We start from the raw sequence: 14230 nt of genomic DNA on the forward strand, positions 1-14230 counted from the left end.
TCCCCAACCCCCACCACCCATCTCACCTCCCCACCATTATCACCGCCACCTCTACCACCACTGCCACTCCCATCACCACCAGCAGCTGCCACAACCTTTTAATTGCTGTTCTCAATCCCATTTCCTGGTTTACTTCTATTACTGTTTCTAAAGTCAGCCTTTGCCAAAGCATATGACTCTGATGTTGGTCACAGAAGAAGAGAGAATCTTTCTGTCTAGTCCTGAGGTTCATCCTTGTTTTTCTGCCTTGTAAGTAGAGATCTGTTTCCTAAACTCCAGCCAGCCAAATGAGCAGCTCCTGCTGTCAGTCATTCAGGGTCACAATGAAACTGCTTCTCTTCGGCATTACAGCTCTCTGAGTACACAGTTGTGCTCAAAGTTCCTTTTGTTTCTTTCATTATCAATCTGATCACTCTAGTCATTATGTGACTTCAGAAGCCATGTGCCCCAGGACACTTCCCAGCCTCATAATTCTGGTATAAAGCCATCAGAACCACGACCTGACTTTACATCTCCGGCCAGAATGGCATCTGTTCCTTGATCTCAGGACGCACTTTGAGAAGTGGGAGTTGCCATTCCTTCAGTTGGTTCCTTTTTGTTGTTCTTGTGATCTGACTTGCCTATTCCAGAGTCTGGCGTTTTAATTGTCCTCGGTGACATTATTAAAGTTCATTAATTTTAAGAGGTCAAGAAATCAAAGGCATAAAAACAGTTTGAGATGGTATTCCCCTCCAGCTAGTTTTTTTTTTTTTTTTTTTTCTTTCCTGTTTTGGCTGTGAAGAGTAAAGCAACACACACCTCAAAGGTGAGCCAGGAGGAGAATCCCCCACCTCCATCCCTATGGGAAGAAAAGTTGACTTATCCCTATTCCATTTCCCTGAGTGGACAACTCCAAACCCTCGCCACCCGCTATGAAGTCACCTATCATGTCCTTGAACACATGTATATTGAGACATTTAGTTGTTTGATTTGTACTTGAAAGAATCAAGGTGAGTAAGTGACATGAAATGAAACCAATTTGAACACATTTAATAGATTATCAAAAATCATTCTGAAATGCTAAGTGTAATCTTTGCCTTCAGTTTTCCAGTGGACATTAATGGCTAAATTCTGCCTCCAGTTACATAAACACATTTGATTTAAAAAAAAAAAAAAATAAAGCTAGGCAGCATGAAAATCCTTGAAGCAATAGAGCCAAATTCTGAGATGACATATAATTATATACTAGTTACCAGATTCTGAAATAGCATGCAATACGCCAAATAGATGTTTATTTCCTCTTGTTTTCTCAAAAGGGTCCCACCCAACCACTGAAAGGAGTAGTATCAAAATAACTCAGGGTGAGTTCAGCCCTCGTCTCTTGCTGCTAGCACACAGACCTGCAAAGGCACTGAGAATTTGGTGCATACCAACATTTAGCATATTGTAGGCTGTAGCAGGAATGGTTTACACAAGAGGTTTCTAAAGCCTTCAATCGGAGCCAGTTCATTAAAGGTGAGTCGAGTACAGGAAGGGACACATGCCAAATGCATATGATTTGGGATTCATGTCTAGTTATTAGGTCTTACACTATTTGTACGCCCTGAAATGGGGAATCCCTGGTCACACTGGACCTGGAGTGAAAGCTGGGATTTCCAAAGGAAGTAACTGGCCAAACTCATTGATGATCCAGAGTACCAATATCCACCCACCACAAAGTTACCATAGCGAATTATCTAAATACACACGGGCAGTCTATGGGCTGAGTTACTGAGGGGTCATTAACATCATGCAACTGATCCGTTTTTGTTTTTTTTTAGACAGAGTCTTACTATGTCGCTGAGGCTGGAGTGCAGTGGCATCATCTCGGCTCACTGCAACCTCCGCCTCCTGCGTTCAGCTATTCTCCTGCCTCAGTCTCCTGAGGAGCTGAATTACAGGTGTGTACCACCACATCCAGCTAATTTTTGTATTTTTAGTAGAGACAGGGTTTCGCCATTTGGCCAGGCTGATCTCAAACTCCTGGCCTCAAATGATCCACTCGCCTCTGCCTCCCAAAGTGCTGGGATTACAGGCATGAGCCACTGTGCCTGGCCTACATCATGCAATTGATTCTTAAACCACTACTTTAAATTATTTCTGGAACAAGGCAAGGGATCGATTAATAATATAACTAAAAAAAAAAAAAAAAAAAAACGCTGCTCCTTGCAAAGTAGTTACTGTGGGTTGCCATTTACTTACTTCAATGATATTTAGAACATCTTACAGACAACCATATTTATTTTTTGCAGACCTTGTGGTAAGTGGTTTTGAAAATGCTCAATGAGAGTGGATTTGACTTTTAGGAATAGTCACAAGTCAGCTGGCTCTAAGTCTGACAAGCTTAGTTGGTAACCAAGTTAGGCAACACGGGCTTTCATGAATGTCAAGGCAATTGGTTCAACATTGAAGAAGGAGACTCAGCCCCTGCCCTTAAGAAGTCGTGGTCCAGGTTGAGAGGATGTCACACAAAAGACAATGTGCAGCCGGGTGCGGTGGCTCACGCCTGTAATCCCAGCACTTTGAGAGGCCAAGGTGGGTGGATCACTTGAGCCCAGGAGTTTGATACCAGCCTGGCCAACACAGTGAGACCCCTGTGTCTCTATAAAAATACAAAACATTTAACTGGGTGTGGTGGCACATGCTTGTGGTCCCAGCCACTCAGGAGGCTGAGGTGGGAGGAAAACTTGAGGCTGGGAGGTTGAGGCTGCAGTCAATCGTGATTGCACTGCACCCCCACCTGGGCAACAGAGTGGGACCATGTCTCAAAAAAGAGAGAGAGGGAAAAAAAGACAATTTGCAATGCAGTTTCATAAGCTCTGTGCAGGAAACATGAAAAGAGGGCTGCAGTACTAGAGTGGTGGAAATATTCTAAAGCCAGGTGATAGTTATGGCTGCAAACTTGGTAAATTTACTAAAAGTCATTAAACTGCACACTTAAAACAGGTTGAATTTTATGATATATACATTTTTTTGATTTTAAAAATACATCTATTTTGAAAATATTTTGAAAGTAATTAAGATCACTGATTGGGAAGGAAAGAAATCAACACAATGAAATTTAGGAAGAGAAATGCAAGGGCAGCTGCTGAATCCCGCCCTTTCCACCCCAAGGGCACAGCCCGGAGACGAAGCTTATTTCAGGATCACAAGTGCATGCTCTGGTCCACGGAGGATCACTTTAATTCTCAGTCTTCTGGCTGAAGGGTCCTGTCCAAAGTCAGGATCAGAAATAGCTCAGCTCGTCGTGCTTGGCTTTGTTGGTCTGGTAGTCAGACAAGGTCAAGGGCTTGTTTTCGTGAGGGAGAGATTTGAACACTCGCAGGTGTACGAAGTCCTTGTTGCCAACATGCACCTTGATGAAGTAGTTTGTCCCCGCGACCAGCTGGCTCTTGAACGACACGGCCTTAAATACAGGGAACTTCTTGTTTTCTTTCTCTTCAAGCTGGGACCTCACCTGGTCGGCGATGTCCCGGGTCTCGGCGGTGGCCGGCTGCACGGCGGCGGATGCCCCGCACATCATCTTGGCGGCAACGGAGGGAACCTGGCGAGGGGACTCGGCTCACTTTTTTTTTTTTTTTTTAAAAGATGGAGTTTCCCTCTTGTTGCTCAGGCTGGAGTGCTGTGGGGCTATGCAGAAGCATGTTCATGGACTGAGCCAACAAGAAAGGAAATGTCAAAGCTACCAAGGAGAGGCCTGTGGATGGCAGGGGCTGGAGAGCAGAGGGCCTCAAATCAGGATCTCAGGCTGGGTACCAGCAGGTAGAGGGTCACCTCCTCCTCCAAGATGTGGGGACTAGATGGTGTGTAGCCTGGAGTGAAGGGGAGGAGGCTGAGTGGGTTCTCACCTGCCGGCCTTGGGGTCTTCATTTTGTTTCATTTGAGTGTGTGAAACCCGGCAGGGAGTTCTTTGTTGAAACTGTGGGGGTTGGAGGTTTGAAAAGAGTGAAAAGGTTTAAAATCGTGATGATAACAGAGGGAGCTGATGGACAAGTAAATGTGTTGACATGACTCATCCTTCATTCTTTTCTTTCCCTCACTCCGCCTCTCCATCCATCAGCAAGATGTCTGTTGTGTTTCCATTTCCTGGGCCAGGCCACTTCTCACCACCTCCACTCCTACCACCCCGGGCCAAGTCGCCAGAATCTCTCTCCTGAATTTCTATCATAGCTTCCTTACAAGTTTTCCTGCTTTTTCTCTTGCCCCTTCTAGTCCTTTCCCCATACCGCAGCCAGAGTTACCCTTAATACAACATAAATCAGATCATACTATTCCACCGCTTAACTATCCAATAATTCTCACAGTGATAAGAATAAAATTGGGTAGGGCGCAGTGGCTCATGCCTGTAATCCTAGCACTTTGAGAGGCCAAGGTGGGTCGATCACCTGAAGTCTGGAGTTTGAGACCAGCCTGACCAACATGGAGAAACCCTGTCTCTACTAAAAATACAAAATTAGCCGGGTGAGGTGGCGCATGCCTGTAATCCCAGCTACTTGGGAGGTGGAGGCAGGAGAATCGCTTGAACCTGGGAGGCAGAGGTTGCAATGAGCCAAGATCCCGCCACTGCACTCCAGCCTGGGCAACAAGAGCAAAACTCCGTTCAAAAAAAAAAAAAACAAAACAAAAAAAACACAAAAGGAATAAAATCTAAATGCCAAGCTATGCTCAGTGAGATGCAGTGTGACGCTTCTGCACTTGCCCTGGGTTCATGTGTTCTAGCCCCTCTGGCTGCCTTTGGTTTCCTCCAGGCTGGTTCCTGCTTCAGGGCCTTTGAACTGACTTTCCTTCCACTTGGGAAGCTCTGGTGGGATCTTTCCCATAATTCACCTCAACAGTCAAGTGCCATTTCCTCAAAGAGACCTCCCCGGCTTCTAACGGAGCACCGCCTCCAACCCCTTAACCTGTTCTATTTTCCTCATTGTATTTATCGATAATTGAAACTACCTTACACGTCTACTTGTGTAAGCCCTTTCCCCTCTTAATCCTAGAACAAGAACTCCGGGAGAACAGACGCTTTGTTCAGCACACAGTAGGCACCGAATAGATATTGGCTGAATGAATGAATGAAATAGATATTGGCTGAATGAATGAATGAAAAGGCAGTGTTGAAAGTCCAATGGAGATTAGAAAATAAAACGGCAATGGCTCAAAGCCACACCGTTGTGTGACTGTCTTCAACGAGGACCATAAAACTGTAAGATTGATGTTTTCCTATGTGCCTGTTCTGGAGACAATTTCAAACAGGAGCTGGGTGGCAGAGGCACCTTTGTGAGAAGTAGTTAGACTCCCAGGGCGACCAGTGTGGATGTTTGTGTTCTTATTTATTTTGCAGAAATGCCCTTGATTTTCTAGTCTTCTTATATGTGGGTTGGCACGTTGTGGGAGGAAATTGCTGACTCCATTTCCAGCCCCAAAGCTAAGCCGTATTATACAGGTGAAATCAGGTTACTGAGATAGGTCTGGTTTCCTTGGTGACCTGGGAGCTTTAGTTATATTTGAAATTGCTAAGAAGGGGAAAAAACTGATAACAGCAGTTCTGTGTTTTCCTCAGGGAAGAAGCACTTTTCAATTCTCAGCCCAGGCTGAGAACATGCCTTCTTGATTGGCAAGGGCTGAGGTCCCACCTCCGGCAGGATGACTGACACTTTCTACCTGCTCCCAGGATCCCACAACCCAGTCTGGCAAGTTTATCCTATGCCAGCTCTGGCTGACTGCAACCTCAGGATTCCTCAGGCTCCCTGTGTGTTTTGGTGTTGCATGTAAACACTGTAACTAGGGGGACCGGCAGTTAGCTCATTGTAAAATGTGCAAACCACCTTTCTTCCGGTGGGGATGACAACAGAAGGGCGTGTTATTATACAAACCGTAGGGCGACCCAGTTAACTCTTTCGTGTTTTCTTTCCTTCTCAGTTGGTTTGTCAAATTTAAGCCCTAATGCCACTGGTCGACAAGGGCTCCATGCCAAACACTGAGGGAAGTACTTTTACAGTGTTGATTTCATTTCATTTTCATGATAATACTAGAAGTGGATACGACCATTATCCTTGTTTGTTTGTGTTTGTTTGTTTGTTTCTGAGATGGAGTCTTGCTCCGTCACCCAGGCTAAAGTGCAGTGGCGCGATCGATCTCGGTTCACTGCAATCTCTGCCTCCCGGGTTCAAGTGATTCTCCTGCCTCAGCCTCCCGAGTGGTTGGGACTACAGTGCCACCATGCCTGGCTAATTTTTTGTATTTTCGGTAGAGACAGGGTTTCACTGTGTTAGCCAGGATGGTCTTGATCTCTTGACCTCATGATCCACCCGCCTCGGCCTCCCGAAGTGCTGGGATTACAGGCGTGAGCCACCGCGCCCGGCTATCCCTGTTTTTTTTTTTTCACAGACGAGGAAATAGAGAGGTGAAGTGGCTTTTGCTAGTCACATACCTAATCGGTGGGTTTGGGATTTTAGAAAACTTTTACTGCTTATCATATGTTGACGCTGTATTCTGAATTCTCTCTAAATACTGGAAGAGAAGGCAGAAGACCATTCTCGCTTTCTGCAATTACCTGATACTCAGAGACCACCTTATGCTGCATGTCCCGCAGATACTGAGCATCGCTGAAGAACTTCTGCCTGTCCCTTGCGTCATGCAACATGATTCCTAATCCCCGACCTGCACAGAAAAGATAAACAAATGTGCTGTGATAGAGTCCTTTGTCGTGATGCCGTATTTGGATTTATTTTCATCTAATTGCTTTTATTTGTGTATTCATCTAATGTCCCTTGTTTGAAAGGCACAGATGCTCCTTTCAAGCTGAAGGGACTTCTTGTGTTGGTGCTGATGCCCTGACAGTCCTCCTGTTCCAGGCATAAATAATGCAGCCACCTTCATCAGGCACTTCAGAGATCCTGTCCTGGTTACTCAGAGGGAGTTAGATTGACAGATACCTGAATCGTTTCTAGAGCATGACAAAAAGAAAAACCTGAGAACCTAGCTAAATCAGCAGTGACCAAAGTTACAGGCCCCTAGTTGCTTAAATCTATTTAAGCAACAGTGATTGCACCCTTATTCTTATCCAGGCACTGTGCTGGGCACTGGAGTAGAGCAACCAGCAAAGCAGACATGACCCTCACCTTTGCTTTCTTTTTTTTTTTTTTTTTGAGACAGAGTTTTGCGTTTGTTGCTCAGGCCAATGGCCAATCTCAGCTCACTGCAACCTCCACCTCCCGGGTTCAAGCGATTCTCCTGCCTCAGCCTCCCTAGGAGCTGGGATTACAGGCACCCGCCACGATGCCTGGCTAATTTTTGTATTTTTAGTAGAGACGGGTTTCATCATGTTGGCAGGGCTGGTCTCGAGTTCCTGACCTCAGGCGATTCACTCACTTCAGCCTCCTGAAGTACTGGGATTACAAGTGTGAGCCACCATGCCCGGCCTGTGTTGCTTATAATCCGGGGTATGAGACTGACTTTGAGCAAGTGAATCCTAACTGTGATAGGAGCTCTGGAGCAGAACTATGGGGCTCTTGAGAGTGTTATTATGGGAAGGCATCACCTGGTCTGGAGGGGTCAGGTGAGGTTTTCCTTAGGCAATGACACTGCGTTTGACAAAGTGAGCTAGCTGAGAGGTGGAACAGAGAGGACAGCAGGTGCAGAGGCTTCAGGCATGAAGAGGCAGGTGCAGATGAGGAAGACCGGAGGGGAGCAGTGCAGCTGGAGCAGAGATGAGGCGGGAACAGCCCCGGAAGGGCTGCAGGGGAGGCAGGGACCAGCTCCTGTGGGGCCTTGAAGGTCATGATTCAAAGAGTCATAGGAAACTACCGAAAAGTTCCAATCTGGGGAGTAAATGATTAGATATGTATTTTTATTTTTTATTTTATTTATTTATTTATTTTGAGATGGGAGTCTTGCTCTGTCGCCCAGGCTGAAGTGCAGTGGCGCAATCTTGGCTCACTGCAAGCTCTGCCTCCCAGGTTCATGCTATTCTTCTGCCTCAGCCTCCCGAGTAGTTGGGACTACAGGCGCCCGCCACCACGCCTGGCTAATTTTTTGTATTTTTAGTAGAGACAGGGTTTCACCATGTTAGCCAGGATGGTCTCGATCTCCCGACCACGTGATCTGCCCACCTAGGCCTCCCAAAGTGCTGGGATTACAGGTGTGAGCCACCGCGCCTGGCCTTGTGTTTTTATTTGTTAATTCTTAGAGACAGGATCTTGCTCTACCCTTCAGGCTGGAGTGTAGTGATGTGATCATAATTCACTGGGTATAGTGGCTCACGCCTCCCGAGGTGATCACCACTTGAGTCCAGGAGTTTGAAACCAGCCTTGGCAATATAGCAAGCCCATTTCTATTAAAAACAAAATTGAAAATTAGCCAGGTATTGTGATGCATGCCTGTAGTCCTACCCACTCAGGAGGCTGAGGTGTGAGGCTTGCTTCAGCCCAGGAGTTAGAGGCTGCAATGAGCCATGGTCATGCCACTGCACTCTAACCTGGGCAACAGAACAAGACCCTGTGTGTATTAAAAAAAAAAAAAAAAATTGTATGTTAAAAAGATCCTTCCAGTTGCAGTATGAGAATGGATGGGGTGCGGGGGATGGTGGTAGAGTAAAAAACATAAGTGGGAAGACCATCGGGAATATTTCATAGTAATCTAGATGTGATAAGATGAAAACCAGCATTGGGTAGCAACAGTGGAGAGAAAAAGGAGGAGGAGGAGGAGAATGGGGAGAGGGGAACATAGCTACTCTTTTTTTCTGAGACGGAGTCTTGCTCTGCCACCCAGGCTGGAGTGCAGTGGGGCTGTCTCAGCTCACTGCAACCTTCACCTCCCAGGTTCCTGCAATTCTCCTGCTTCAGCCTCCCAAGTAGCTGGGATTACAGGCACGTGCCACCACGCCCGGCTAATTTTTTATTATTAGTAGAGATAGGGTTTCACCCTATTGGCCAGGCTGATCTTGAACTCCTGACCTCAGCTGATCCACCTGCCTCAGCCTCCCAAAGCACTGGGACTACAGGCGTGAGCCACTGGGCCGGGCCCATAGTTACTCTTTACTAACCCTCTGGAAGGGATAGGCCTTGTTCTAAGCAGTTACATCAATTAACTCATTCAATCTTCTCAACAACGCTGTGAGGCCAGAGCTAGATCTCTATTTTGCAGGTGAGGAAACTGAGGGCCAAAGGGATTAAGTAACTTGCCTAAAGTTACAGAGCTAGTGAGTGGGAGAGTTGGGATGTGAACCCAGAGAGTCTTGCTCCAGTGCGCACACTCTTAACCAACGGATTCAAGGGATGCTCAGGAGAGAAAGTCATCAGGGCTTGCGATTATATGAATGGACCAGGGGTGGAAGTCTCAGGGATGCCCAGGTTACTGGCTTGAGCAGCCAGTGGGTTGGTGCCAGCATTCCCTTCAGAAAACACAGGAGGAGCTGCTTTGTGAGGAAACAGTATGGCGTGACGAGTGTCTGGGGTGCGGCAAATGGAGATGTCAAGTGCGCTGTCAGACGCAGGGCTCTAGAGCTGACCAGAGAGGTACAGATTTGGGCATTGCTGGGATTCTGTGATAACTGAAGTTGAAGGAAGAATGGGAACGAAAAGAGAAAGAGGACACAGGACAAAACCATGAAGAACACTAACATTTAGAGAACAAGCCGCTGAAGAGAAACTCTGCCAAAAAAAAAAAAGCCAGAGAGGCAGGAAGAAACCAGGTGGGTGCCGTTTCAGAGATGCTGAGGAGGTTTCAAAAAGGTGAGAGCATTCAGTGGAGTGACGGGGCTGGGAGGGCTGCAGAAGGTTGTGTAAATGGGAGGTAAAAGCGTGGAGATCATGCTTTCAAGAAGTTTAGCTTTGACTGGCATGGCCCAAATTTATGGCCAAGATATGGAAGCTCACAAAGGGATAAAATGGCACTGTTAATAATAACGACCCCTCATCTATGGGGTCATCAAAGTCCCCACACTATTCCTGCTTGTTGTCTACTGAAGCTCTTTCATTTATTTCTACACACACACATATACGTATTTTTTACAATTGCTGTGTGACAAGGGCTGCTAGGCTCTGGGGAAACATCAGGATGGGACAGGCGACATCTCTACCTTCAGGTGTATATGTTCTGTGGCTTTCCCTCCCTCCTCCTGTTTATTCAGTTGTGTAGATATTGGCAGAGTCAGGCTGCCCCTGACTCATGGTGACCCAGCGTCTGGTCTGGTAGTTATGAAATCTCACACGGTTTATCGTCTGGCCCTGAACAATGGGGAAAACTTGTGCTGGTCTCTTGGGGGCTGTTTTCTCTGGAGTATGGAAAGTTGGTCTTTGACAGTCAGAATCTGAAACTACAATGTGTATTTCCAGTCTACACACAGAACCTACATTTCATCTCTGAGCATTTTAATAATCACATGGGACTATGTTTTAAAAGATCACTTTTAGCTTTTCATCTGAATGTGTACCTGCATAGAATGAAGTTACCTTTCCACTCTTTTCAGAAAACAATGGTGTTAAGACAGGCAGAAGGATAAGCTCCTGCTGCTACTGTGGGAAAGAGAAGCCTGTCACAATCTTAATCAGGCAGAGACCATAAGGACTCATAATAAAAATGTTAATGGTCACTAAAGGGGAGCATCCCAGAGTCCACTTGGATGATACATTTTCGTTGCCAAAGTTAATATAGAAAGCCAGTTAATCTATCACGGCTTTAGAGTAGGATTAATTTAAGGAGGCTTCTAAGTCAAGAGGCATGAAATAACTTTGTCTAAATAGGTAGGAAGCAGCACCCTTTGAATTATTTGCTAAGTTACCTCTGACTTCACAATCACCTACCAAATAAAGGACTTGTAATCCCAGCACTTACGGAGGCCGAGGTGGGTGGGTCACTTGAGGTCAGGAGTTCGAGATCGGCCTGGCCAACATGGCAAAACCCCATCTCTACTAAAAATACAAAAATGAGCTGGGCATGGTGGTGCGCTCCTGCAGTCCCAGCTACTTGGGAGGTTGAGACAGGAGAATCACTTGAATCTGGAAGGCGGAGGTTGCAGTGAGCCAGGATGGCACCATTGCACTCCAGCCTGGGCGACAGAGCGACACTCCATCCCCCCAAAAATAAATAATAATAATAATAAAATAATAAAAATAAAGGTGCCTACAAAAGTCTCTTTTCCTTCCCCAAAACTCTCTATTACATTGTATTTTACAATATTTAGAAACATCGTGGTGCCACATGTAATTTTTTATTTAAATACATCAAGTCTTTATGAGATTAAACGAATATTACAGGAACCAAGAAAACAGGGTATTAGTGTTAAGACTGAGAAGATGGTGGGTTACGTTGGTTTAAGCAAACATTTTCCGTGTTCGCTTGAACTTCATACCACACTCAGTCAGTCTGAAAAACTGACCAGGATGAACAAGAAACAGAAATAACAGTATGGAAATAAAACTACATGAGATAATGCTTAATTCACGGATCTCAGCTTTGTAGGCCTACTCAACCAGATGGCCACTTGAAGCCAAGAATTTTTTCCCAGCAAACACAGAGGGTTGGGGTGGGGGTGATAATAAAATGTGAGCAAGGCGCATGTTTCTAAAATAGCCCTCTGTATTCTCTTCTATCGCTCACCTTTGAACTGCTTCTTAATTTAAAATCCACTCATGGTTATGCACGCTTCTGTTTTAAGTCTTTCTGGTGATAATGTCTTGTGCCAAATCTGTGCTTTAGAAATCAACATAAAAAGCCATATTAAGTAGAGAGAGAGAAAGGAGGAGGGAGTTGGAGGCAGGTGGAGAAGGAAGGAGGGGGTCCTGCCTTGCTGAAAGCAAGAGCGAGTAATTCTTCTTGGCCTCAAAATTCTACATATCTGTGATATTTTAATGGGGAATATTCTAAGAACTTTGTGACATACACATTCCTCTCTGGTGTAACTTTCCAATGAATTCCAACCAAGTTTTCCTGACTGAAGGGAACAGAATCTGAATGCAGAATGTTTTTCAGTGCTCTAAAAAGTCATGCATACATACCATCCTTCTGTTTTATGACCACATTTGTCAAAAGAACCGATTTGAAGGAGCCTCTTCTTAATAACAATCAAAATCTTATTGGTTTCTTACTATGTTCTCATAAGAGAAAGACATCACTAAAGTTAATATTCTGTTAAGCAATAAAGGAAAATGTAAATAATTTAATCTCCTTCTTAGACGGAAGGTTGCTTTGAAACAAAATCTAAATGGCTATTGTTAATACTTGACAACCAGGCTCAAAAATTACTCCCTTTCCACAATTAGGTGATTGGAGAAGGATTTCAGGAGACCTTATTCAACCTTTCCCCCAGCTGATTAATCTGTAATGCCCAACATTATAGGATTTATTTAAATCTTAGCTTTTAAAAAAACTTAGCATTTTGAAGTTTTAGCTTATAAACATGTCTTGAGTATAAGCAACAAAGTTTACGATTTGGGCCCAATTTATGAGGACCGTGACTGCAGAGAAAAAGGGGGAATTGGTTGGGAAAGGTAAGGAGATCTTTCAACTCTTCCAGCCAGTTTGGCTTAAGAGTTCGGGCGGGGCGGAGGCGGGGGAACAGACTTGTTTTTGGCGGTGATTCCTTATTTTACTGTGAAACTAGGAGAGACAGGCGGTCACATTTCGATCATCAAGCCTAGAAGAGGAGAAACTCAACGAGTAATCGGGAAACTTTGGGGGAGGAAACGTCACAGGTTTGACAAGCAATTCAGTGCCATCATTAATAACAATATCCAGCCACGGAAACATAACGAGACCCCTTCTTTACAAATAATTTAAAACATTAACCAGACATGGTGGTGACCTGTGGTCCCCGGGACCACCGGGAGGCTGAGGCGGGAGGATCGCTTGAGCCTGGGAGGTCGAGGCTGCAGTGAGCCGTGACTGCGCCGCTGCACTCCAGCCTGGGAGACAGAGCCAGACTCCTCAAAAACAAACAAAACCAGTATCAACCATTTCGCACTCAGAAGCCTAAGGGACCATGGTCTGTGTATACCTTTTCTGACCAGTGGCGTCTGCAGGAAGAAAGGTGGGTGCGGGCGGCTGCCAGTGAGCAAAGGGTCACGGTCTCCCCCAAACCTGCCCCTTTGAGACAGAAAAAAGTTGGGGCTGGGGTCAGCCAAGGGGAGGGGACGGCCAGGCCACCGGATGTCAGGCCCGGTTTCCCTCCAGAATCTTGGAAGACGAAAGGGAAGGTTGTCCCCCATCCTGGCAGGACGGAAGAGGAGCGGCGGGGGCGAGTGGGCCGTTACCTGGGGGTCTGCCCTTCCTCCCCTGCCGGGGCTAAAGGGGTCGAGGGGCAGGGCGGGCGGGCCGGTCCAGGGGGCAGGAGCCGCCCATTAATTGCGCGGGGACTGGCCTAAGCGCCTCTTCCTCCTCCTCCTCTGGCTTCTTCGCTCCCTAAACCTGCCCCTCTTCCTCCTCTTTCCCCGAGGCTCCTTTCCGCGGTGCCGACCGGCCTTGCCTGGGGTGGGGGCGGTGGGGGCGGCTACGGGGCGTCCTCTGGTTTCCCTAGCAACCGCGCCTCCCCGCCCCCACCCCTCGCCCCCGCGCGACCAGGTGCAGCCGCCGAGAGCGCGGGGCGGGGCGGGGCGGGGCGGGGCGGGGCGGGGCTGTGGCCTCTGGGTCCCAAGGCGGGCGTGGGCGCCCGCTGGTTGCCGTGGGAACGAGGCTGGCTGCAGTCGGGTAGGCAGAGCCGCGCTGGTGGGCAGAAAAGAGATGCTCAAGGAGGAGGCGGTTGGGTTTGTCTGGATGCCCAAGCCCAGACCCAGATATCCAGGCCTCCGCTCCCTTCCCTGAAAGGGTGCTATGCTTCATAAAAAATGAGATTAGAAAACGAGAGAGGAAAATATTTTTAATGGAATCAGGGAATATGAAAAGCGGTACATGCAAAGAGGGAAAGATACTGCAGTCCTGGAGTTCGACCTCTGCAGAGGACATCTGGAATGCTATGGTCGGTCCAACATGAAAAAGAAGAAATAAGCGATGAAGGGAGGCACCCAGTCAGTGGCAGAACCGAGACCAGAGCCCAGGCCTCTTCGTAATCAGTTGGCTTCACCCCCTTTTCAAGGAGAGAGGTGCTTAGAGGCCTAGACCAGGCCTCACAGGTTTGGAGGAAGGGCACCAGAACCGCTACTACCCTCACCTTTTCTCTGCCAGGCTGATTTCTTTCTTTCTTTTTCTTTTCTTTTCTTTTTTTTTTTGAGACAGAGTCTCGCTCTGT

The 14230-nt window shown here is 46.7% G+C and overlaps 2 protein-coding genes across 5 annotated transcripts in view; both read right to left on the reverse strand.

The window, feature by feature from the left end:
* Window positions 1-13527, reverse strand: part of MARCHF10 (membrane associated ring-CH-type finger 10) — a 114121-nt gene extending 100594 nt beyond the window's left edge. The window contains exons 1-3 of one of the 4 annotated variants that reach the window (XM_026448075.2): window positions 13260-13497; window positions 10088-10235; window positions 6563-6669 (exon numbers count right to left, since the gene is read on the reverse strand). In XM_026448075.2, the coding sequence (XP_026303860.1) occupies window positions 6563-6652 (90 nt within the window). In that variant the 5' untranslated portion in view covers window positions 6653-6669; window positions 10088-10235; window positions 13260-13497. Of the gene's footprint in view, window positions 1-6562; window positions 6670-10087; window positions 10236-11607; window positions 11829-13259 lie in introns of those variants that run through there. The other 3 variants (XM_026448073.2, XM_026448074.2, XM_026448072.2) reach the window with 3 other exon arrangements.
* LOC111526574 (cystatin-B-like) lies at window positions 2987-3574 on the reverse strand. Its single transcript, XM_023192334.2, has one exon. The coding sequence runs from the start codon at window positions 3539-3541 to the stop codon at window positions 3245-3247; it is 297 nt and encodes a 98-aa protein (XP_023048102.2). The 5' UTR covers window positions 3542-3574; the 3' UTR covers window positions 2987-3244.
* Window positions 13528-14230: the final 703 nt, after the last annotated feature.

Source organism: Piliocolobus tephrosceles, chromosome 16, assembly GCF_002776525.5.
Source record: "Piliocolobus tephrosceles isolate RC106 chromosome 16, ASM277652v3, whole genome shotgun sequence".
NCBI classification, from domain to species: Eukaryota; Metazoa; Chordata; class Mammalia; order Primates; family Cercopithecidae; genus Piliocolobus; species Piliocolobus tephrosceles.

Bases quoted from the DNA above. Each gene is read 5' to 3' on its own strand.
- LOC111526574 (XM_023192334.2), bottom strand. From the start codon at position 3,541: ATGATGTGCGGGGCATCCGCCGCCGTGCAGCCGGCCACCGCCGAGACC.